The sequence below is a fragment of the Anopheles aquasalis genome, chromosome Y (assembly GCF_943734665.1).
Source record: "Anopheles aquasalis chromosome Y, idAnoAquaMG_Q_19, whole genome shotgun sequence".
NCBI lineage: Eukaryota > Metazoa > Arthropoda > Insecta > Diptera > Culicidae > Anopheles > Anopheles aquasalis.
In genome coordinates, this window is record NC_064879.1 from 3,743,075 (window position 1) to 3,768,280 (window position 25,206).

The 25,206-nt window shown below is 48.8% G+C and overlaps 1 protein-coding gene across 1 annotated transcript; it reads right to left on the reverse strand.

Annotated features, from left to right (window-relative positions):
- Nucleotides 1-48: 48 nt before the first annotated feature.
- On the reverse strand, nt 49-17,788 carry LOC126579879 (uncharacterized). The gene is made up of 12 exons (XM_050243573.1): nt 17,640-17,788; nt 15,507-15,690; nt 13,059-13,914; nt 12,746-12,922; nt 12,574-12,679; nt 12,355-12,462; nt 10,562-11,121; nt 7,694-8,119; nt 4,919-5,333; nt 3,619-4,210; nt 713-909; nt 49-613 (listed from the first exon to the last, which is right to left on the reverse strand). The coding sequence occupies exons 1-12, from the start codon at nt 17,747-17,749 to the stop codon at nt 49-51; spliced, it is 4,296 nt and encodes a 1,431-aa protein (XP_050099530.1). The 5' UTR covers nt 17,750-17,788.
- Between the last annotated feature and the right edge of the window lie 7,418 nt (nt 17,789-25,206).

The following is a 25,206-nucleotide window of genomic DNA, read 5'->3' on the forward strand; positions in this document are numbered from 1 at the left end:
CCCACTCCGCACACCCCCCCCCCCCCCACCTTCCCTCCTAGCATCCTATCAGCCTATCAGCGAGAGGCGGCTGTTGGTTTTCCGCAGGTGAGCCCGCCACGGAATGATCTGCTCGCTGCCATCGTCGTCATCGTTGCCACAGACCGATTCGCCCGGTGTGGACGGTGTGGTCATCATGTCGGGCAGATGGTAACCGTGGGCCGTCCCGGCCCCCTCCATCTTGCCGTTGCTGATGTTCTCCATCGAGCGGCGTGGTGGACCGCCACCGCCGCCCCCGTTGCTGATCGGTGCATTGATGACGCTCGCCGCCCGACCGCCAGTAGTGTTGTTGCCGGCGATGTTGTTGTTGTTGTTGTTGTTGTTGTTGCTGTAGTGCGATGCCGACGTGCCGTGGCCATGATTGTAACCATTGTTGGTGGGGCTGCTCTGCTGATGCTGATGGTTTTCTTTGTTGTAACGCAGCATCCCAGCACTCTCATCGGGCGCCCCGGTCGCCGCCACCGAACCGAACGAGCTAATGTTGTCGATTGACATGGCGCGCTGCGAGATCCGGTTGCGCCACGTATCCGATCGCCGCTGAGGCTCCTCCACCTTCGGTGTGTAGATGGACGATCTGTTACGAGCGAGAGAGAGAGAGAGAGAGAAAGAGAGAGAAAAATGATGAGAAAGAGAGATCGCGACGGAAACGGAACGTTGGTGAACGGGGGCCTACTTGAGTTTGCTTTCCGCTTCCTCCTTGCGGGCGATCAGATCGCGCTTCCACTTCGGTATCGCGGACAGGCGGCGATCCTCGGCCTCCCGGGCCAACCGCTCCTCGAACTCCTTCTTCGCCTTCTCGGCCGCCTTCTTCGCCAGCATCTGGCGCTTCCAGTCCGGGATCAGGTTGCCGGCGTTGTCACGCTCCGGTACCTGAAAGATCTTATCAGCTGTATGATAAGGCTATCGAAGAGCAAAAAACACAGAAGAAAAAAAAAAAAAAGAAAACACAACATGGATAGATAGCGGTGATGAGGGTGTATGTGTGCCGGTGAATGTGCCTGTGTGTGTGTCTGTCTGTGTATGTGATGAGTGCGGGTGCAAGTAAGCAGTGCGCAATAGTAGTATACACTCCTATCCATCTTCTACCCGAGCACTGGGCCAATCTTTGTTGACGAATTTTTGTGATGCAACCATTAAATTTTATTAAACTGCCACTTTTGACGAATGAATTTAACATCCATGAATGAAATTAATCATCCATGGCAACAAATTTATGGAGGTGCGCCTGCAAAAGGTTGCACACCGGGTTCGTCGCTTAAAACGGGCAAGTCTTTTGATTCGGACAGAAAACGGTGCCCATCGTAGCAGCGCGATGGGTCATCGGAGAAATACAAATCGATACTCGTTTGAAAGATCATAAGTTTATCCAGGCAGCCCCGTCGAGTTTTTGTTGATATTCTAATTTTTCGATTTGTGGCAGATTTTTAAAGTTTGAAAAAGTGATGCTTTTTGTGATTTTGCCGAAAACCACGATTTTTGGCGATTTGTTTAAAAATAAGTATCAACAATTTTCATAAAATCTCGACGTGACTACCTGACAGAAAGTGTACAGATTATGTGTTAAAAATTTCAAATCGATCGAAAACGTTGGTTTTGGGGAAACGCTCCTCAAAGTAGTGAGCTCCATGGAGCCTTGTATGAAATGCGGATTTTCAAAAACCTGTTACTTGGTCAGTTTGGCTTCGTTTGATCCAAAAAAAATGTACACAATGTTCTTAAAAGGATCGGCATTCGGGGGAAAATGTTAAAAACATGTGTCACAGAACAAAATTAAATAGCGAAGCCTTAAGAGAAGGAATTGATTTGGTTGAATGTTTCCGAAAAGAGACAGTTCGCGCTTCTCAAAACAAAATTCAAACTTATTGCATGAAAAGGGATAAACAGTTTAGCGAGCTCCTTGCCCCCTCGCTCTTTTTACATCCCACGAGAGAAAGCACGCCTTTGCCAACAATAAACTACGTCAATCCCTGTCAGTGTGGTTTTTGGGAAATGAAAGTATTTTTGGTACTTTTAACATTTTAACAAGCTATTTTTAGCAATGCAACCAAGCCCCAGATTGAGATTGACGTATTTAAGGGGGGACTTTGGTATTTTCGGGCCCAAAAAAGGCCCGTTTTTAACGATTTTTTGTGACGTAACCATTCAACTGTATTTTTTCAAGTTAATGACATAATAATCTACAGCTTTTGAAAAAAAATTTTTTGTTGTTTTGAGCAACATTCATTGAAAAATTAATCCATGCCATCAAATTTAGGCAATCGTGTCTTCGAAAAGATACTTTTTCTGGTGCCCATCGTAGCTGCGTGATGGGTCATCCGAAATATACAAACCGATACTCGTTAGAAAGATCATAAGTTTATCTATGAAGCCCCGGAGAGTTTTTGTTGATATTCCTATTTCTCTATTTTTGGCAGATTTTTGAAGTTCAAAAAGTGATGCTTTTTGTGATTCTGCTCTAAAAACGAACTTTACAGATTTGTTTTAAAAAAGTATCAACAATTTTAATGATATCTTGACGGGGCTACCTGCCAAAATGTGTACAGATTATGTGTAAAATGTTGGAAACGCACAAGGCCTTGTATGAAATGCGGATTTTCAAAAATCTGTATCTTTGTCAGTTTTTCCTCGTTTGATCCAAAACTTTTACACAATACTCTTGAAAGGATCAGCATTCAGGGAAAAATGTTAAAAACATGTGTCACAAATATTGTGTCCTCGACCGAAGAAATAAAGTAGAAAATTCTACGCTGTCTGTTGGAAACTCGACAACTTATTTGACTCAAAATGGCAGTCCAAGTTTTTTGGGGGTTTCTTTTTTTTCTACTGTATTGCCCTTTTTTTTTAAATGTACTCTTAAAAAATCTTGGCTCGATATGTTTTTTTTTTCAGTGAAAATCTGTTCTGGCATCAAAACGGATGGCGGTTTAATGCGAAACTTGCAGGAGTGTAGGAGGTGATGGGGCATCCTCTCCTGTGGCAGTCGTCGCCGTGATTGGATCTAGCCCGTGATGATGATGATGGTGCAGGTGCAAGGTTAGCTAAGGAGAAGCTGGGGGAACGAGTAGCTTGTGCGGCTAAGGGCAGTGAAAGCGCGTTTATATGGTCGAACCGCCACCGCCACCGCCAGACGGTTCGACACAAAGTGTGCAGCAGAAAGGAGAAAGACGGGAAAGGGAGAAGCACACCAGAGAGCAGAGCAGGCATCTGAAGGTATCGTAAAGCACACCGGCCAGCGGGCTAATAAACTATGCTAATATGGCCGCATTGAAGTGAAGCAATCGCGCGATCCTTCCCCTATACCGGGCACGCACGCACGCACGCACGCACGCACGCACGCACACGCCCGATACGCTCCAAGAGCCACAAGAGAAATGCAAGAGAACGATAATGAGGTTGCGGATGATGATGATGTGGATGTGGATGTGGATGTGGATGTGGATGATGCCCAGCCAAGACCACCAGAAGAATGAATGAGGGAGAAGCAGCAGAAGAAGCGGGAGCAGGATCCGGTTGATTGGAGAGGAAAAAAATGGAAAAGCGCACATAGGGGGGTGAGTTGGAGCATCTGTGATCGCGTACCTGATCGACGTAGTTCTGGGCGGTGAACTGGCGCGTCACCTCCGAGTACACCTCGTTCGCCTGCCGGTCCTCCAGCTTCGCCCGCTCGACCTTCATCTTCTTCACGCCGGCGATGTCCTTCGACAGCTTCAGCTCGGCAATGAGGTCCGTCTTTTGCGACAGGAACTGCTCGCTGGTGCTGGACAGGCACTGCATGCTGATGCTGCGCGTCGGCGCCGAGTACGTTTTCGCCAGCATCTTGTCACTGGTGCGGCGCAGCTGGACACTGTTCAGGTCCTGGATCGAGATGGCGGACAGCGGCTGGTGCACCTTCCGGATGTCGGACGCCGTCTCGGTCTGGGGTGGTGGGGGTGGCGGTGGTTGCCCGCTCGTGGTGGTCGCCGTCGCCGTCGCCGTCGCCGTTGTTGTCGTTGATGCCGCCGTCGCTGCTGGTGTTCCGGCCGGCCGGCCGCCTGTTTGTGCCGGGTGCGTCAGCGTGTGCGAGTGCAGCAGGGGTGGGGCGGGCGGTGGTGGTGGCGGTTTGGGGGGCTCCGGGCCCGCCTGCACGATCAGCGCACTGTTCAATGGCATATAATCCTCCGTGTCGGATGAGCTGTGGGGGAGGGGGTGGGGAGAGAGAATGGGAAGCGATAATGTTGTTGTTGTTGTTGTTGTTGTTGTTGTTGGGGGGATGGGGGATGAGGGTTGTAAGTCGCCCGTGTAGTCGCTATAATGTCCATTGACGTTGAGTGACGCGTCCTGTCACTTCCCCGCTCCACTCCAACGATGGGGATGATGGGGGTGAAGGGGTGGGGGTGCATGTGGCATGATTCACAGCCGCACGCCAACGAAAGCACCGTTCGCGTTGAAAAACAACCCCAATTTCACCCACCAGCGGGGGTGGGTGGGGGCGTAGAAGGGTGAAAGCGGGAAAACCCCATTGCCGGGGGTGCCACAGAAACACACACACACACACATACACACATACACACATCCACATTTTGAGCAGCGGAAACGGGATCTGCACGGGGTGTGATCGAGGGGTTGAGAAAGTGGCAACCCCTGTGATCAGCCATCATCCCCCCCCCCCTCTCTCTCTCTCTCTCTCTCTCTCTCCCTTTCCATTAAGCCGTTAGGGGGTGCGCACCACCCTCCCCATTAACCTCACTTTGATTCACTGATGAGTTTCGATTCGATCGAGTTGACAGGACAGGACAGGACAGGTTCAGGACGATGACGATGGCGACACAGGACAGGACACACATACCGGCACATACAGACACACAGGGGATGCACTGGGGGGGGGGGGGAGGAAACTCACCGCTGCGAGCCCGCATTGGACTTCTTGTCGCTGATGCTCTTCAGATACTCGGACGGTTTGATCAGATGGTTGGAACCGTCGCCGGTACCATTGGGGAAGCTGGGCGGGACGAACGGTAGGACGAGCTGCTTGTTGACCAGGTTCGGTCCCGGTAGGTGGAGGTGCTGGTGCCCGTGGGTTGAGGAGGCTGCGAGCCGTTGCGGTTGATGGTGATGGTGATGTTGTTGCTGCTGCTGCTGCTGCTGATGTTGCTGATGGCAGTGCTGGTCGTCGACTGACGGCGCCGTACCGATCCGGGATGCCTTCGAGCCGTACGGTGCACCAGTTTCCGTAGCCGTAGCACATAAGCTATGTAGGCTGCCACCGTCCGCGCTGCCACCATGGTTGCCTTGGATCAGCTTGGCTTTCTTATTAGCTGCACGAAGTCCACCACCACCACCACCACCAGCAGCAGCACGGGGCCCAGCGGAAAAGAAAGCATGAAAATCGCAAACGAAACCAAGGCAAGGAGAGAGACGAAGAGAGAGAGAGAGAGAGAAAGAGAAAGAAAAAGAAAGAAAGAGCGAAAGAAAATGAGAAACAAAAAAAAATCAAATTTAGCTCGCCAGCCACGCGATCAGCCACGGTTCCGGGGTACTGGCCTGCTGCTGTTTACTGCTGCTGCTTCCCCGTTCGCTTCCCCCCTTTTCCTTACCCCTTTCACTGCTGTCTCTCTCTCTCTCGCGCGCACGCTCGCACACGCTCCAAAAGTCTTGTTTATCTCAGTTTTGTTTCCATCTCCCCGATCCGGCCGATTCGATTTCCGATTCCTTTCGGTCGGCCCGGTCTACACTCCACCTTGCGGAGCCGGAAAATTGCACAAAACAGAGAGAGAGAGAGAGAGAGAGAGAGGGGGGGGGGGCAATAGCAACAACAACAACAACAACAACATCTGCTTCGAGGGGTTGGAGGAGGCCCTCACGAGACCGGACCGATCCGCTCTATATCGTTTCGCGCTCATTGCGAGCCCATTTCGCTCCCTCAGGCCCCGGCCCCCCCCCTCCACTGGCAATTTTAGTGCACGCGCTTTTACGTCCGCGGAACCGCAGGAACACCGGAACGATCCGATCGGATCAGTGGAAGGCGGATTGATCGATCGTTGCAGTCGTGTTCGATCCGGAAGCGGCGCACTCGGCGCATCAGGACTCGCGGGCGATAAGTGATCTTAATGATGCTCCCTCCCTCTCTCTCTCTCTCTCCCTCTCTCTCTCTCTAGCCTCGGAGAGTTGGGTCACGGAATCAACAACAATACAGGGTTACTGATATGAAGTGTTACCAAATTCACACTGCTGTATCTTTCAAACCGCTCGTAACAGCGACGCCAAAATTGTTTTAGTTACAGTTTAATATATTGTTTACAAGCTACCAAAAGCATTGGCGTCTATGTTTTGTAGATCGTGATGTAATTCAAACATAATATCATAATAATAACATAATAATTTTTTATCGTGATGTAATTCAAACATAATATGATGTGATGGAGTTTATTTGGCTGGAAAATCACAACCATCAGCTATACTTCGTGAGCTTAGTCACCTTAGAATGATCAAAATGTTTGTGTATCGCTCCATCGCAACATCGCCAGGCATGATTCGGAAAGTGAAGGCCAGAATTCAACGAAATCCGCGTCGCAGTTCATAAAAACCTCGCAAAAGGTATGAAAATTTCGCTCGATCCTATGCAACCCATAATGAAAAATGAACTCAAGGTTAAGTATTACAACTTCCAAGAAGGGCACAATCTTACACCGCAGCAAAAAAAGTTCAGTGCGAACGAGCAAAAGACTTGTTGCGCTTGCACGACACGTGGCGAATTTTCAAACTTTGTGTTCTCCGATGAGAAAAAATTTCAAATTAATCAGTCCATAAGCTCTAAAAACGATCGTGTTTACTTGACCGATGGTTCATACTTGAATTTGAGCCGAAGCACAGCCACTCGTAGCAATTTCCCATCGCAATTATTGGCTTGGGCCGCTGTGACCGCTGATGGGCGCTCGTCAACTGTTTTCATCGATCCTGGAGTCAAATTCAAAGCGACACGTTATCGATAATATGTTTCAGAAGGTCCTTTAGAGCCGTGGACACGTAATCATTTCAGTCGCAGACCATGCACGGTCCTACAAGGCTCGGAATCGTCTCATAAAGCTCGTGCGAACCAAGAATGGTTAAAAAAAACATGTTCCACACTTCATTTCGTCCACACAGTGGATTTAGACTTCACCAGACGCAAATCCTATGGACCATTCCGTCTGGTCCAAGTTAGAGAGCAAGGTGAGGACTAAAAAATAAGCCAGTATGGATGCGATAATGTAATCGATTGTACGAGAACGAGCCAAAATACCGCAAGATCACATTCGTGCAGCATCAATTTTTTCTTTTCGGGCCGTTAGAAGGCTATAGTCGAGCCAAAATGTGGCCACGTCGAGCTAAAGCGAATAGTGTCTGAAAATTTGAATATTTTAAAACAATTTTGTCTTGGAAATCAATACAAAATCATTTCAAACAAAAAAGTTATAGTGTTTTGAACAGGTAAACACTTCATGTCAGTAACCCTGTAAACAAACACGATCTGTTCGGAGTCTCGGAGGACCTAGGCCAACCGGAACAGAACCGCCCGAAACGCACGCACGTCTGCACACGCTCACGCATGCAAATACTCTCTCTCTCCCCTCTCTCTCTCTCTCTCTCCCTCAAACACACCAGCAGTATACGCACACACGCGATCTCGCACACTTACCGGAAATGATGGACATGCTGCGGTTGTGGTTGCCACGGATCAGATCGGACGGCTTGAGGGTGGACTCTTCCTGTACCTCGTGCCCGGAGTCGGAATCGTGCTGCTGCTGCTGCTGCTGATAGTGATGGGGGTGATTGAGGTGGTGGTGGGGCGCATCACTACCACCCACTCGCTGGTAATGGGTCTCGCCGTACGCCGCCACGGTCTGCTGGTCTCCGCCGTTGCGCGCACCTTTCGAGTAACCGTAGCCGCCGTTAATGATCGAGGCGGCGGCTACGGCAGCGGCGGCGGCTGCTGCTGCGGCGGCGGCCGTCGCGTTCACACCACCTGCACCAGGATGATGGTGGCCCCCGCCACCATTGGCCAGCCCGCTGAACCCGTAGCTGCTCGCCTTCAGCGGTGGTGGCAGTGGCGGTGGTGGTGGTCCTGTTTAGTAGAGAGAAAGAGAGAGAGAGAGAGAGAGAGAAGAAGTGAATTGATAAGCCAAAGCCATCAAAACAGGACTTAAAGGACAGGAGCGAGTAGTAGCGACGCGTGATGGGTTGCACCAGAAGTTCTTTTTCATTCTTCTGACACAAAGTATAAATTGATTGATAAACCACTTTTTTTTCCTGATTGCTTCAGACTATTCGGCGAACGATGTGAGCTACTTTCAGCATGCAGCGATTTTTTTTCGGCTAATGTCACACAAAAAGAAAGGAGTTATAACATACCTAAAAAAACCCCTCTACTCTTCCTCTCTCTCCCAGGTAGCTCAATATATTTAACCATTGAAATTATGCATTTTTTTTAGAAACATGTAAAGGGTGCGCCATCAGGTGGTTCCTTATTTTAAAGCTGAATAACTCTGTCATTACTCAACGGATTTGGACAAATAGGACAGTTTCTAAAGCGTCAGTCTGTGCCATTTTAGTAATAGATCACTTCACTTTAAAGAAACAGAATGAAATTGTCACACATAATTTTGAAAATCCGCGATTCATACAAGGCTCCATGGAGCTCGCTACTTTGAAGAGCTTTTCCCAAAAAACCAACGTTTTGCAAAGTCGGTGCCCAGCGTATAAACTACTGGTCCGATCGATTTGAAATTTTTAACACATAATCTGTACACTCTTTATCAGGTAGTCTTGTCGAGATATCATGGAAATTGTCGATAGTTTTTTTAAACAATTATGTACAGGTCGTTTTTTTGGCAGAATCGCAAAAAGCATCACTTTTCCAACTTCAAAAATCTATCAAAAATCGAAACCATGAAATATCAACAAAAACTCTCCGGGGCTACCTAGATAAACTTATAACCTTTCAAACGAATATCGATTTGTATATTTCGGATGACCCGTCATGTCGCTACGATGGTCATCGCAAAAAGTACCTTTTCGACGACATGCCTACCAAAATTTGATGCCACGGATTAAGTTTTCAATGAATGTTGCTCAAAACGATACCAAATATTCTTCAAGAGTTGTAGATTATTATGCCATTCATTTAAAAAAATAAAGTTGAATGGTTACGTGACAAAAAATCGTCATAAACGGGCCTTTTTTTGGTCCGAAAATACCGAAGTCCCCCCTTAAATTAGGTAAGCACCTGATATGGCGCACCATGTGCTACTGTGTCGATCAAATAAGGGGATTCGGTACTCCGTATGCTCGTGCAAACCTCCTTTATTTTAATTCTCGTATTTTTGTAGCTTGTCAGTACTCTGATTGATAGCCATGACAAGTTTTACGTTTTTATGATTTTTTTGGCACAAAGAATTGCCCAAAAAATGGTGCAGAATGACGCAGAAACCCTGTGGTGACTACGATCAGTGAAATAAAAATGTTTACAAGTGATCAAAAGACTGCCAGGATGGTCAGGAACGTGTTGAAGTCGAATAATCGATTCCAAAGCTTCGGAAAATCCGCTGGCACAGGTGCATTGCATCGGGCAGGGGATCACTTTGAAGGGCGACGAAATTGATTTGGAGGAATAAAACGGAAACTTTCGTAATAAATCGAAAATCCCTCCTTTTTATGGACACAGTAGCTTGCTTTTCTTCGTTTTTTTTTATCAGCATGTGTTCCTTTTTCCTAGGCATACGGCTCTCCTCTAGGAACAGCGGACAATTTGGAGAAAAACCTCGTTTTTGGGTTAATTTTTTAGATCAGGGTCAGAGCTATTCCGATCTAAGCGAAAAGGAAAGTTCTTAAAAATTATCCCCAAACAAAAAAGAAATGCAGTAAACAGTAGAAAAAAAAACAAATCAACCGGAGTTCGACTTCCTGTTCCTGTTCGCGTCCAAGCTGACGTTCAAACAAAATGAGTAAACTTGTGCCAGCAGAGATGCACCGAGGACCGTTTGACAACGGGAGAGCACCACTCCCTGATCCTTACAAAATTGTCAACCAATCGAATGCAACTGGGCGGATGGTTCCAATCGAACGTACTCCATCAAAGAGCAGCAGCAGCAGCAGCAGCAGCTTCGTTCAACCCGGGATGATGAGATGTAGAAGAGGGCACAGAGGCACGATCAGAAACGGCATCGCACAAACCATAACAGCACTCATTAATAGCTGTTACTATTTATACACTGCTGCCACTTCTCGCGCAATGCTCGCGCCCACCACACATCTCCTCCTCCTCCTACTCCTCCTTTTGGCCTGGCCGGTACGGTGCGGTGTGATTGTTATTCCATTCCGAATTTTTACTAGAGCATGAACCGGTCACTGGTTGCGCCATCTTTCTCTCTCTCTCTCTCTCTATCTCCCGCTATAGATCTCCGCCTCAGGTTTCGGACTCGAAGGGGACACGATCGGCCCGTCTCCGTATGTAGGCTAACATGATCATCATCATCATCATCATCTTGGAGTGTGCGTCGGTACTTACCTGCATTTTCATTTTCTTCGTTCATCTGCTGGTGCTGTGGTGGTGGTGGCGGCGGCCCGTTTCGTTTGGCTGCCTCGGTGCCGGTGGCTGCATGGGCACCAAGACCGTTAGTGGCACCATTCGCGTTAACGGTTGTTCCACTTGCTGGCTGCTGCTGCTGCTGTTGCTGCTTTTTGCTGACAATCAGACCCATCTCGGCGGCTCGCTCGTACACGTCCTCGGGCGAGCAAACACTCTCGTACGCGTTGTCGGTGACGCTGGAGCGCATCGTACCGGTCGAGTAGTCGGGCTCCGGTAGGCCAGCGGTGCCCAGCAGCGGACCACCCTTCATCCGGTGCGCTCCTCCCCGTTCCTGGCCACCCTTGCTAGACTCCTTGCCGTTAGCCTGATTGTATACCGGCTTCGGCAGTGGCTTGGTACCGTGATGGTGTCTCCGTTGTTGTTGCTGCTGTTGCTGTTGCTGCTGCTGCTGCTCGTACAGCATGTTGTTGCGCTTGGTCAGCAACATATGCTCCTTGTTGTTGTTGTTGTTTTTACTGTTGTTGTTGTTGTTGTTGTTGTTATGATGGTTACCAACCTGCCAGACAAGATACGATGATAAAGATGAATATACAGGGTGTACCATAAAATAGTGAGAATGTTTTCATTGCTCTGTTTTGGACTTTTTCCTAACACCAGTATGGCATTATGGGGTATTGGTGTATTCGTGAGACTCATATCTATCAAATGATGTATGCAAAATAGTCGTGCAAAAGATGTCTGTTCGGAAAAATGTATTCAAAGGCGACAGTGTCGAATTTGCTTCGCGCCCAAGAAAAATCTCATAGAAATAACAGCGGTTCTCAGATGTAATCCTGGCATTGTACCGTGATTAAACGTTCAATTCATGAACGGCCAAGGCATAGGAAACACGGTAGTGGTCGGCAACGATCTGAGCGCACTGAAAAAGTGGTAAGATCGGTCCGAGCAAAAGTTAGCCAAATCCAGTGCGATCCATATGAAATCTTGCATAAGAGACGAATATCTCAAGATCCTGTATGCATCGGATGGCCAAATATGACCTAAAAGCAGCCTCTAGAGCTAGGGTGAAGCGTAATTTAATAGTTGAAAGGAGAAAACATCTTTAGAAAGGATAAAACATAGTTTGAAAATGGCACCAGTTTTCATAAAATTCAATACTAAAATGAATATTGATGTTTGTATCACTTTTTGGAAGGAACACATTCTACCATCGATAAAAGCATACTTCGACACACCAGAAAATGTTGAGTTTCAGTAAGATGCCATACGTCTAAACGGACTCTCAAGCATGATTGAAAGAGAACATGAATTTTTGGTCGAAAGACTAATGCCCTCCAAGCGGTCCTTAATTAAATCGGTTGGGCTATTCAATATGGGCGTTTGTTCGGCCTAAGGCCTGTGAATCGTCACACCATACACGGTTGGCTCGCTGAAATCGTTTGTCACCAAACCGTGGTCTTCTAAGTTGGACACCTATCTTACCGAAGGCTGTTCTCGAATTCGTAACCGCTTGGAGTAATTATTTGAGCAAGCAGGCCGACAAATCCACTAATTTGGTTTTGGTTTTGATAAACAATGAAATATAATGCCAATTTAGATATTTTAAAACACTAGAAAACCTACAAAAATGGTTTGAAACTTCGATAAAGGATTTTCTCACTTTTTTGTATGGTACACCGTGTTCTGATGATCTCCCTCTTTCTCTCTCTCTTTTTCTCTCTATCTCTCTCTCCTTCTCTCTCTCTCTCTCTCTGCCTACCTGATTCTGGCTGGTTAGCTGCAGGATGACGTCACTGCGGTTCGAGCTGGCACTGGCGGAGCGGCTATGGGAGCCACTGTCCCGCGACCGGCTCCTACCAACACCCCGCAGATGCCCGGCCGTGTGCCCACCACCACCACCACCACCAGGAGCACCACCAGGAGCAGCAGCAGCAGCGTTAGATCCTGCAACTCCTCCTCCTCCTCTAGTAGCGACACCGGGTGCCCCTCCACCACCGTAGCCCTGCGTTTCCTCGCGGATCAGATAGATGTCCTCGTAGTCGTGCTCGTGGTTCACGCTCACGCTGGCCGACCCGGACCGGCCACCACCAGCACCATGATGCTGATGTGTATGCAGATTATGATGCTGATGATGAAGCTGATGATGAAGCTGATGATGATTGCTGATCAGATCGACACCGTGCAGGGTGCCGTTGGCCGGAGCCTGGCCAACGCTACCACCACTACCAGGTAGTACGCCAGTGACACTGCCACCACCGCCAGAATTGGACGACGAAACCGAGAGATCCTCGTCGGAACCGCTGGCCGCTCCGCTGCTGCTCGAGTGAACTTCCGCTTGGACTGTTTTGTTTTTTAGTATTTTTTTTTTGTTTTTTTGAGAGAGAGGGAAACGCAAAACAAAAAAAAGGGGAATTAAAAACAAAAAACATCGATCGCTCAATCGCATGCAAGCAAGAACAGGGAATGTGCGACTCACCGATCGACCGGTTACCGACGCCCGACTTCTCCTCCTTCAGCGTGACCGCGTCCGCATCGAACAGATCCTTCACCCGGTTGTAAATAACCTCCTGCGGATCGTGCAGGAAGAACGATTCGCCCGAGATGCTACCGTTCGGGCTCGGTGGCGTCGACGAGCCGCCACTCCGGCGCATCGGGTTCACGTACACACCGTCGTTCGGCAGGACGGACGACCCGTAGTAACTGGCATCCGGGGACTGCCGGGCGTACAGGCCGTCCTTCGTCTTCCGGATCGTCGGTGGGTGCAGGTAAAAAGGTTCCGAATCGGAGCTGCCGGTGGACGATTTGGTCGAAAGGATCGTGTTGCTGTTGTTGTTGTTGGGTGTGTGGCCATGATGGCCGCCGAATGGCTGGGCTTTCGAGCGGGTATAGTGCCCACCACCACCACCACCTGCCGCGCCACCGGTGGAGCTTTTGCGCGACGCTCGGCTCTGTTGCTTCGGCAAAGAGCTGCCCGTCGCCGCCGCCACCGCCACCGCCCCCGTCACCGACACCTGCGATTGGTACGCGTCCTGCATTTTGCCACCGGGTGACACACCCTTCGGTGTCGCGACCGGAGTCAGCACGTCGGCTGGTTCCAGTTGCTGCTGTTGCTGCTGCAGGTTACCGTGCTGGACGAGGGCGTTCAGACACTCGACCTGCTGGTTCTCGGCCGCATCGTTGATCGGGCTCTTGCCGTACTTGTCCAGGGACAGCTTGGCACCGTGGTTCAGCAGCCAGCGGACCACGCTCAGGTGGCCCCGGGACGCGGCAAAGTGGAGCGGCGTCGCACCGTCACCGTCGCGCAGATTCGGATCGACCGACTGGTCCTCGATCTTTGTGGGAGTGAGAGACAGAGAGAGAGAGAGAGAGAGAGAATAAATGTGTGTGCCCGGGCCAGCCAGCAAAAGCATGGAACACCTTAATATTTGGCCGTGCACTCTTCTACTCACTGCAGCGGCCCTGGTGGTCGCTGTGCTACTCTGTTGGTGTCTTTTTAAAGGTCCAAGCCTTCTCTTTTAGTGATAAAAAAAATCGTCAAAATCGAACCGCACCTTCAAAAGTTATCGCCGATGGAACACGAAGGGTGAAAAAGAAAACGTCTGCACAATCGCCATGAAAACTCAATTGAACTGGACGTAAAAACCCACGCAAAACTGCATTTTGGCAAAAACCAGCAGACAAATTCCCCGTAAACTGCTCAACTTGGCAAGCGATCTGCAGTTGTGGTTTGAAAACTACGGGCCGTTTTATGACGGGATGGGCCGTTCCATGAACGGCCGTTTGTTCATGTCCATGAAAGAAGAATCTCTGGAAAAGAACGTTCTACCTTTTATTAAGGGGGGACATCGGTATTTTCGGGTCCAAAAAAGGTCCGTTTTTAACGATTTTTTGTGACGTAACCATTCAACTGTATTTTTTCATGTAAATGACATAATAATCTACTGCTTTTGACGAATATTTGGTATTGTTTTGAGCAATATTTAATGAAAAATGAATCCATGCCATCAAATTTAGGCAGCCGTGTCTTCGAAAAGATACTTTTTCTGGTGCCCATCGTAGCTGTGTGACGGGTCATCAGAAAAATACAAATCGATATTCATTAGAAAGATTATAAGTTTATCTATGTAGCCCCGGAGAGTTTTTGTTGATATTCCTATTTCTCTATTTTTGGCAGATGTTTGAAGTTCAAAAAGTGATGCTTTTTGTGATTCTGCTCTAATAAACGAACATTACAGATTTGTTTAAAAAAAATATAAACAATTTTAATGATATCTTGGCGGGGCTACCTGGCAATGAGTGTACAAATTATGTGTTCAAAATTTCAAACCGATCGGCCCAGTAGTTTTTACGGTACGATGGGCACCGACTTTAAAAGCGTTGGTTTAGGGAAACGCTCTTCAAAGTAGCGGGCTGCATGGAGCCTTGTATGAAACGCGGATTTTCAAAAATCTGTATCTTTGTCAGTTTTTCCTCGATTGACCCAAATCATTTACACAATACTCTTGAAAGGATCAACTTTCAGAGAAAAATGTTAAAAACATGTGTCACAAATAAAAATTAAATACCGAAGTCCCCCCTTAAGTCTCATAAAGGTACCGTTAAGTTCTGGCCCGACTTGGCAAGCTGCCATTACAGCACAATGATCATAAATTCGTATCGAACCAACAGCGTTGATTTCATACTGATGTTTTTCAATCCATCAAATTTCCCACAGCATCGTCCAATGCCGTTATATCGAGCTATTATGGAATAAAAACTTTAGGAACGATGTAAAATGATAAAAAATCAGGCTCTAATGTACAAATGATAGCTAGATAAAATACCTACAAAATGGCACCGTTTGCCATGTGTTTAGCTTATTTCTGGCCTGAGCTGTGTCCTGTTTTATGCGGCCAAACTTTAAGGTGTTCCACGCTTTACTTACCATCCAGCGCAGACAGTCGAGGCAACCCATCTGGGAGGCGGCATGGATCGGTGCCATACCGTCACGGGCCCTCACGTACAGCGAACCGCCGGCCTCCAGCACCAGGAACTTCAGCACCTCGAGGTGACCCTCCTGGGCGGCCAGGTACACCGGTGTCACATCGTTGTCCATCTGTGTGTTGGCGCTGGGTGGGGGATGGGGTGGAAAGAAATTGTAGAGTGTTGGTTGTATAGTGGGCGAGCTGAAGAACCACCGAGAATCGGGCCTACTCATTGCGTTGGTAAACAGTTTGTCGAAATCGAGCCACAACATTTTCGGTGAACAAAAAATAACACGTTTCACTCCAGTCCACTAGGACAACGCTGATGATTTGATTGAGGGAAACTCAAAAAACCCAAAATTTCAAACGTTACTCCATGGTATGTCGCAAAGTGGACCGGACTTTTTCGCATAGGAAAGTTTCTGGTGGCGCTACCCTAATATATAATATATTTTTGTTTGAAAGGTGCATCCTTTAGGGACTTTCAGTCAAAATTTCATGGCATTTGGTCCAGTGGAAGCAAAGTTATGGTGACTAAAGTGGCAGTATATTTGGGTGGTCGGTGGTGGTTTGTGGCACAAACAAAAAAAAACTCGACGGACGGCATCACACAGTTCGACAGACATTGTTTGGGCGAGGAGGGACTGATAGAATGGACGATAGAAGAGACGTAAACAAGCATTCCGTCAATGGCAAGCAAACAGTTTGGACTGTTCAAACCATAGTGGGAAATGATTTACCACAACGGGAACAGGTTCATTAGTTCTTTTAATTCGGTAATTTTTGGTAAAAAAAGGGATCATTTTTGACGATTTTTTTTAGAAGAAACCATTCAACTTTATTTTTTCAAATGAATGGCATATTAAACTACAATTTTCGAAGAATATTTAGTTTTATTTTGGGAAAGATTGATCAAAAACTTTATCCATGGCATCAAATTTATGAAGGTGCGTCTGCCAAAGGTTGCAAACCGGGTTCGTCGCTTAATAGGGCAAGTCTTTTGATTCGGGCAGAAAACGGTGCTCATCGTAGCAGCGTGATGGTTCATCGGAAAAATACAAATCGATACTCGTTTGAAAGATTATAAGTTTATCTAGGTAGCCACGTCTAGTTTTTATAGAATTTCCCATTTCTCAATTTTTGGCAGATTTTTGAAGTCGAAAAAGTGATGCTTTTTGTCATTTTGCTGGAAAACACGATTTTTGGCGATTTGTTTAAAAAAAAAGCATCAACAATTTTCATAAAATCTCGACGGGACTACCTGGCAAAGTGTGTACAGATTATGTGTTCAAAATTTCGAATCGATCGGATCAGTAGTATTTGCGGTACGATAAGCACCGACTTTGAAAATGTTAGAAACGTGCAAGGCATGCGCGGATTTTCAAAAACCTGTAACATGGTCAGTTTTTCGCCGATTGATCCAAATCTTTTACACAATACTCTTGAAAGGATCAGCTTTCAGGGAAAAAATGTTAAAAATATGTGTCACAAAACCGAAATACCGAAGGACCCCCCTTAAGCAGATAAATGTGCCAGCAAGGCGATAATTTGGCATGGTAGCTGAAATTTCGTAACCATATTGGGGCAAACGTTCAATCAAGGTTTTGTGTAAAGAAGAGTGTCTACCGAAAAGGGCTTTGTCCTTCCATTTGTCCATGCAATGATCCTGTGTACATGATGTGCGCAAAATTAGCCAAACTTGCAATCGGAATGGCCGGTAAGGTGTGTAAAAGATTACAAAAAATCACTCTGTGAAACATAGTGTCCATTTTATGGCTAAATTGCGCTGCAAATTATATGGCGTTAATTTTTCGTTTTCATTTAGATCGAATTCATGAAAAAATAAACATCTTTTTTTAATTGTACAGTTATCAAAAGCAAACGCGGGATCAGAAATAAATATTTAAAAAAACAGCAAACACTTGAAATGGAGATGATATGCAACGGCAAATGGTAAACGGTGAAGGGCAATAAAAAAAAAAACAACGCAAAATGACACCGTTCTGCTGAGCATCTAATATAAAAAAATGATATTGGTCCAGATTCTAGGTGGTACCAGTGAGTACCTTTGCTACTGGCTACTGAGCGCTTACCTGATGTCGGGTGCCGCCTCCGTCAGCAGCCGGACACAGTCGAGGCAACCGCGGGCGGCCGCGTAGTGCAGGGCCAGGGCACCACCGGCCGGTCGCTCGATCGAGGTCATCGTTTGGGCATGGGACGAGTCCAGATGGAGCAGATACCTGGACTCCTTGTAGTCGGCGGCCGTGTACTCCACTTTTAGGCTGTCCAACGCAAATCCACCGCGCGAGTGGCCCAAAGTCAAGGGCAAAGAAGAAGAAGAGGAAGAAGAAGAAGAAGAAGAAGAAGAAGAGGAAACAGAAGACGGAGACGGGGTTAGATGATTGAGGTTAGGGAATCGGTGGTGGCCTACACCTGAGTCGAAACCTGAGCCGACGAGTTCCAGAGCCCGAAAAACGAGTTCTAAGACCCTGGCGCACAGTGCGCCCATTACGCTACAACAGTTATGTGGAGCAGCACCAACAACTGGTAGCGTTGTACGTACGGATTGAATTTCGTTTTTGTTACTTGTTTTCCCCCTCCCGTTCTCTAGCCCCTCCGGTTCCAAGCCCTCCCAAGTCCAAGTATGTAACCCACTGGACCGGCACTCGAGAGAGCTAGCCAGCCAGCCAGCCAGCCAGCCAGCAAAACGGTACTTCGCACGGCCCAGCTTCTTCTTCTTCTTTTTGAGCAGCCATTCAGATCCAATCTTGTGCTCCAGCAGTCCGCACACATCTTGCTCGTGCAGCAGCAGCTGCTGGTGTTCTAGTTTCATGTTCCCCCTCGCCCACCCCCCCCCCCCCCCCCCCCCAAAGCCCCTCAGCTCCCGCTTCTGGCAGACCCAATTCCAGCACAGGAGGATGGACCAGAACCGGTTTTCCCCCGTGGTCATTCGGGCCACGGGCCGAGCCACGCAAAGGGATACAGAAGGGAAATGAAGAATGCAGCGGCAGTGGCACCAGGAGTCCTAATTAGACCACGGCATCGCGGCTACTGATGCAGATCTAGCTGCTTTGTGTGCTCCTTCGCTCCACTCCGATGCCAAAGGAAGTGTGTACGTAAGACAGAGAGGCCCCCCGGAAAACCAAGCGAACCAGCGTTTCCGTAGCACAAGGAAGTTCCTCTGCTGTACACCTTTCACCACTGCCATTTCCGGTACGCCCACTACATGGCGCGTGCAGTAGCAGCAGCAGTAGATCGTCGTAGGGTCTGACCTCAACTTAAACAAGAGAGAGAGAGAGAGAGAGAGAGAGAGAGAGAAAGAGAGAGCAATTTCTTTTGCTCCTTCTACTAGAATTGCTGCTTCTCCTTCTGTTTCCCTTGTCTCTCTTCCGCCTCTCTCTCTCTCTCTCTCTCTCTCTCTCTCTCTCTCTCTCTCTCTCTCTCTCTCTCTCTATTGACCTGATAGGGGACGATAAGGACCCAACGGCAAGGAAACGGGCCAAGGGCTGAAGCGGAAAGGCTGTTCGGCTCGCCCTAAAGCTCCCACCCCCTATCCCCACCCCTTGGGGATGCGCTACCCTTACTTGGGGGGTGATGATACCCCCTATCAAGACGTGAGACCTTCAAGGCCTTCCAACAATGGAACGGAAATCGGTCGGAAAAGTCGTGAAAATGATTGGCGAAAAGACGACGAGTACCACCCCCCCCCCCCCCCCCCCCCTGTAACAACAGGCACCCCCTGTAACAACAATAGAAATAGCAGCAGCAGCAGTCTGCAGCAGTCTGCTGCCTGCGAAAAAACCAAAACCGAACCGAGTGGAGAATGGAAAGGCCTTTGGCTGGGGGGGGGTCTGGTGTATCGGAAGGCGCCAAACGCACCCCTGCCACACACACACACACCTGTTGGTCGAGAAAGTTAAGGCACAACCCCAACCCTTCACCACCAGCTGCTGTGTGCTGCAGGAAGTGTAGCAGTGAAAGAGAGCTACACAGGGAGAGAGAGAGAGAGAGAGAGAGAGAGAGAGAGAGAGAGCGAACGAGTGGTTTTGGTTGGTGGGAGCATTCCCAAGACACCGCGCGCACTGGACGTGACGCGGCGAACTTCCTTCCCCCCGGCGAGGGGGGGAGGGGGTTGAAAGGGGAGCACTCCGGTGAAACGATTGGCGCGCGAGAGAGAGAGAGAGGGGGGACTGGTTTTGTGACAAATCTATAATAATTGTCGCGTCGCGCGCCGTGTCAATCGGCCGGTGCGGGGTGCCAAAAGGGGGGTGGAACGGGGGTTGAATGGGGATGGATTAATTTCCCTTTTCTTTGTCTGCGCCCAATTTGCGGTCGGTCGGTCGAGGTCCGTATGTCGCCGGTGTCGCCAGTGACAGAGACCGAGCGTGCGGTGCGATGGGGTGCGATGGGGTGCACGTTCAGGAGAAGGTGGAGTTTCTCTTTCTCCATTTCACTTTAATTGTTGCCTCTTTCTCTTCCTTCTTTCTTCACCGTGGCAACCCCCCAAGTCAATGCACTCAACAAGTTGCACAGCAACCCCCATCCCCTCGCTCTCCGCATCAACCCTGCCCCCCCGGGGGGTGGGGGGTGGCGATCACTACGCTTATTAACTCGTCCTCGGGACCAGCGAGAGCGAGCGCCACACAGATGGAAGCCGCTGGCCAGTCCCCCCCCCCTCCCCCCGTGGGGGGGCACAACTGCGTGCTGCGTGTCCTGGACCGTGTGGCAGGTGCTGGTCATTGACACATCCATTTTGAGCGAGCGCTAATCACATCATGTCAGCCACACAAAAAGGATCAATACTGGTCTCGTCATCTCTCTCTCTCCCTTTTCTCTCTCTCTCTCTCTCTCTCTCTCTCTCTCTCTAACCTGGGCTCGAGGGATGAAGTGAAAGCACTACATCGATCCAAATCGTTCGATCCAAGTCGGATCTAGTGAATCGAACAGCGGTACCGTAACTCAACGGGGATCCAGAAGGATCTAATGGCGACCACTGCTACTACTACTCATTGACAGCTGGCCGGACTGGTTGGCTGGTGACGGGAGAAGGGACTCACAGAGAGAGAGAGCCTGACCAATGCAGCAAAACAGCCACGCTTTGTCCATCGCCCGGGCCCAAAAGTGTATCCGGATCCGGAATTAGCGCGATGGAACAGTCTCGGTCGTTCGTTGCGCTGTCCTCACCCCCCCGCATCCCCTCCAATTCCCATCCCCAGGCCTACCGTGTCACCGAGAAAAACCTCCGTTATACATTTTACCGCTTAGTCGCCGCTTTCTCTCTCGCCGCGCTCCTCTCCCTTCGAATTGTCTCGTCTAGCGGGATGGTGAAGGTTTCCCGATGGTCCGTCCGGGCCGACGCTTACCTGTTCTCCGTCACGGGCACCAGCAAGTCAGCATGCAAAACTGCAATCCGAGGTGATCTACACTAATGCTCCCAGCACCGCTTGCGCTTCACTTACATCAACACACACGAGTGCGCGCGCGCGCACTCACCACTGACACCACTGGTCACGCCGCTACGGCCGATGACGTCACTTAGTCCACCTCTGTCACCTGGGGAATTGATGATGATGATGATGATGTCGGTTATCAGACAAAGATTGGAAAAAATTTGGAAACCACACACACGCGGACACACACACACACACACACAGACACAGCATTGATGCAACAATGTGGCTTTTAGGTCGCGCACCTTTCACGCCACCAGCGCGCGCCTCGCAGGACAAACGCCTGCGTCACCTGGCGCTATCTGTCACGCGAGTCCATCACCTGCAACCTGCTGCTGCTGCTGCTGCTGCTACTACTGGATGGGGTAAAAGGGGTTGGAGGGGGTGGTGGGATGGTTGGCTTTGCTCTTCATTCGAACCTCCTCGATAACGCGCACGCACAAAACGATCTCAATATATGCGAGACCCCCCCCCCCTCCTCCCTCCCCTGAACATCAACACGCAATCGCCTCTTTTCTTCTACCCCCCCACCGCCTTCGCTACCCCTATGAAGGGGGATGGCATGGATTGCGGGCGCCCGCGATGATCACACGAGAAAAGGGATCACACGAAAATCAAAACAAAAACCGTTGCATCAGAATGATGATCGAAAGCGATAGAGAAAGAAAGGAAAAAAAAAAACGAAAAAAAATTGGGGGTGGGGGTTGATTTTGATTTGAGAGACCCCACGACGGCGCTGGCGAACCACCGGCCGACAGATGGATTAACCATTTCCATTTCGAAATGAGCCCAAGGATTTGGGGTTGCCAAACACCTACCCCTCCACCCCCACCCCTACCTACGATGGCCTAATCAGGCCAGTAAGCATCGCACGGCACCAGCACCAGCAGCAGCAGCCCTGAATGTTCACCCATCCTCGATCCTCCGCCATCGCGTAACGCTACTCTGGGCGCCCGGTGTGTGACAGGCGCGTCAAGGCACGCCAAGGTGCGCGCCCGCGCGTGATTGCCTGCCGTGCATCGCAACCAACCGGAGTGGCGTGCCGGTGCTGGTGGCGGATGCGGATACAAATTTCGAAAATTCGCTACTTGACCCACCCGCACCACCCATCCCTCCGTCGGGTGGTGGAGGGTGGCTCATTAGACTCGGCTCGGCTCGGCTCGATGTCCAATGACGCGCCGGTGGTGGTGCTGGTGGTGGCGGCGCTTTTCCTTTTTCCGATTTTTTGTTATTTTTTTTTTGTTTCTTCTAAATGTATTTGTGCACTGAACAAGTGAAGGGGTTGAGATAACGGGGGGGAGGGGGTTGGTTGGTTGGTTGTTGCAGCACGCTTTCCATTTTGTTTTCCGTTTTTTCTTCTTCTGCTTCTTCTTCTTCTTCGTTTTTCCTTCTGCTCCTCGGCGAGCGACCTCGTGCCTCAAGGGGTGGAGGGGGTGAAGGGGGTTCGGGGAGGCCCACTTCACCCCTTCACCACTCCCGCAGCCGATGTGATGTCGCTCGAGTATTTCGCGCAGAGCGTGCGTGAGTTTTCCGACGGGCGCACCTGTTTGTTCCACAAGGGTGGGGGAGAAGGAGGGGATGGGGGGGGGGGGGGGAGGGGGAAGGTGGTTAGCTTGCTGGCACCACACTTTGGCGGACTTTCGTTTCCTTGTCCAGCACCAGGGGCGCGATTCAGCACGCCATCCATGTTGATTGATGCCTGTCAGTAGTAGTAGTTGTTGTTGTTGTTGTTGTTGTTGATTGTTGGAGGTCGAGTAAATTGATCTTGGCACGACACACACACACACACACACTACACACGCACGCACACAGTGAGGACGAGACGGAATATGCCCGAAAGTCCCTTGGCAAGGAACCGCGAGGCTTCCCCGGGGGGGTGGAAAAAAAAAGAAAATCATCCCCCCCTGCCCCCCCCCCCCCCCCCCCGGGGGTACACCAACAAACACACGCCGACACACTAGCCACTGCACTGCACGGGAAACCGGAAGCAAATTAAGCGCCGGGTTGCTCACCTCACGGGAATTGGGAATTTCACTTTAGCTTCTTTTTCTCGGGCACGACGACGACGACGCTGTTCTGCGCTGTGTTGTTTTGTTCGGGTGCGAAAAGGGGTTCCGGTGAGCGTGTCTACTACTAAGCTACTGAACGGAGTGGCGCACGCTGGCTGCCCTCGGCCTACACTGCGCTAGAGCTGCGCTCCGGTGCGCGGTCAGAACGGTTGTGAACGGGACTCGCTCGCACCGCGACTCGCGGCTCCGGTTCCGCTGGAGCCGTGCCCCCCTCCTTGCATCTTCTCTTTCTTCTTCCTTCTCACTCTGGCGCTTGCTCGCTCGCGCAACCGGAGAAATGCTCGCTCACTCACTCACTCACCGTTTTTCACTCGTTTCTGTTGCGCTCGTCGCTTGCTTTCACTCTTGTGGATGTGGAAAAAGGGGGTGATGATGATGATGATGGTGGCAGTGGTTTGGTTTGGGACTCGGAAAACCTGCCTTCGCAAACCTGAAGCCCCCCCTCCCCCCCGGGCGCCCCGCCGCCCCCAATGTGAGTGAGAAAAGTTGTTCTCCCAAGTCGGTCGGTCTTACGGGGCAACGGGTCTCCGTTCCGGCGGCCACCATCGAGACGAGAGATCGCGTCGACCGATCGGCCGATGATGCCCTGCAGCTTCTGCGCGCAACCCCACCGGGCGGGTGCCAGCTACACAACCGGCCAAATGTGTTAGCCCACTGCTTGCCGAGCCGAGGTCCGTGGAGATCGAGTGATTCGAGCACCCCTTATCTGTTGAAAGAGATCGTTTTTCCCCCTCCCTAATTTCTAACATCAGAAGAAAGAGCAATTTAATAATAAAATGACACAGGTCCTAATTAAATAATAAGGACCTGTGTCATTTTATTATTAAATTGCTTTAATAATAAATTTAAATTGGTAAATTAATAATATTAAATTGGTTTAATAATAAAATGACAGGACAGGTAAGATCATCAATAGAAGAAAAACTGACAAAGATGTTTGAGATTTGAAATATCGCGGCTCATGCATTTGTAGACACGGCATTTTTCAATTTGATGCCATGAACGTAAGTATTTAAAAATATTTTCTCTAAAATGCAATTAGAATACGCTACAAAAGTTGAAGCTTATTACGGCATTTGCAAAACTATATGGAGGTACATACTTTACTTTTTAAACAAACCTTCAAAAATGGGCCGTTTTATGGTACAATTCAAAAGACTTGCCCGAGTAAGCGACGAACCCGGTTTGACAAATGCGTCACCGTTGGCAAAATCGATGCCCACCCTGTCGTAAAAACTACCGGATTTATCGATTTTGATCCACAATCTGTACACTATCTTCCAAGTAGCACCTCCCAGTTTCGATGAAAAATGTTTTAAAACCCTTTTTATTTAATGGGGGGCTTCGGTAATTTCTGGTCAAAAAAAGGATTTTTTTGACGATTTTTTGTGATGTAACCATTAAACATTATTCTTTCAAGTAAACGGCATATTAAACTGTAATTTTTGAAGAATATTTGGTATCGTTTTGAGCAACATTCATTGAAAAATTCATCCGTGGCATCCAATTTTGGTAGGCGTGTCGTCGCAAAGGTACTTTTTACGGTGCCCATCGTAGCGACATGCTGGGCCATCCGAAATGTAAAAAATGACATTCGTTAGAAAGATTATAAGTTTGTCTAGGTAGCCCCGGAGAGTTTTTGTTGATATTCCTATTTTTCGATTTTTGGCAGATTTTTGAAGTTGGAAAAGTGATGCGTTTTGTGTAATGTTGCCTATCAATTCGATTTATGAAGATTTGTTTAAAAAAAAGTATCAACAATTTTCATAAAATCTCGACGAGAATACCTGGCAAAAAGTATAATGATTATGTGTTAAAAATTTCAAACCGATCGGTCTTGTAGTTTTTACGGTACTGGATGGGCACCGACTTTGAAAACGTTGCTTTTTGGGAAACGGTCTTCAAAGTAGCGGGCTGCATGGAGCCTTGTATGAAACGCGGGTTTTCAAAAATCTGTATCATTGTCAGTTTTGCTTCGATTGATCTAAAACATTAACACAATACTCTTGAAAGGATCAGCTTTAAGGGAAAAATGTTAAAAACATGTTTCACAAAACAAAATTAAATACCGAAGCTCTTAAAATAATTATCTTTTATTTTTCGTTTTACAAAACTAGATGGAAATACTTGCGTACGAACCT

Coding starts and splice junctions, on each gene's coding strand:
- LOC126579879 (XM_050243573.1), bottom strand. CDS start 17,749: ATGACCTCGATCGAGCGACCGGCCGGTGGTGCCCTGGCCCTGCACTAC. Junction 13,915..15,506: donor TCGACTGTCTGCGCTGGATG/GTAAGTAAAGCG, acceptor ACTCCCACAAAG/ATCGAGGACCAGTCGGTCGA. Junction 4,211..4,918: donor TCCAATGCGGGCTCGCAGCG/GTGAGTTTCCTC, acceptor CCTCCCCCACAG/CTCATCCGACACGGAGGATT.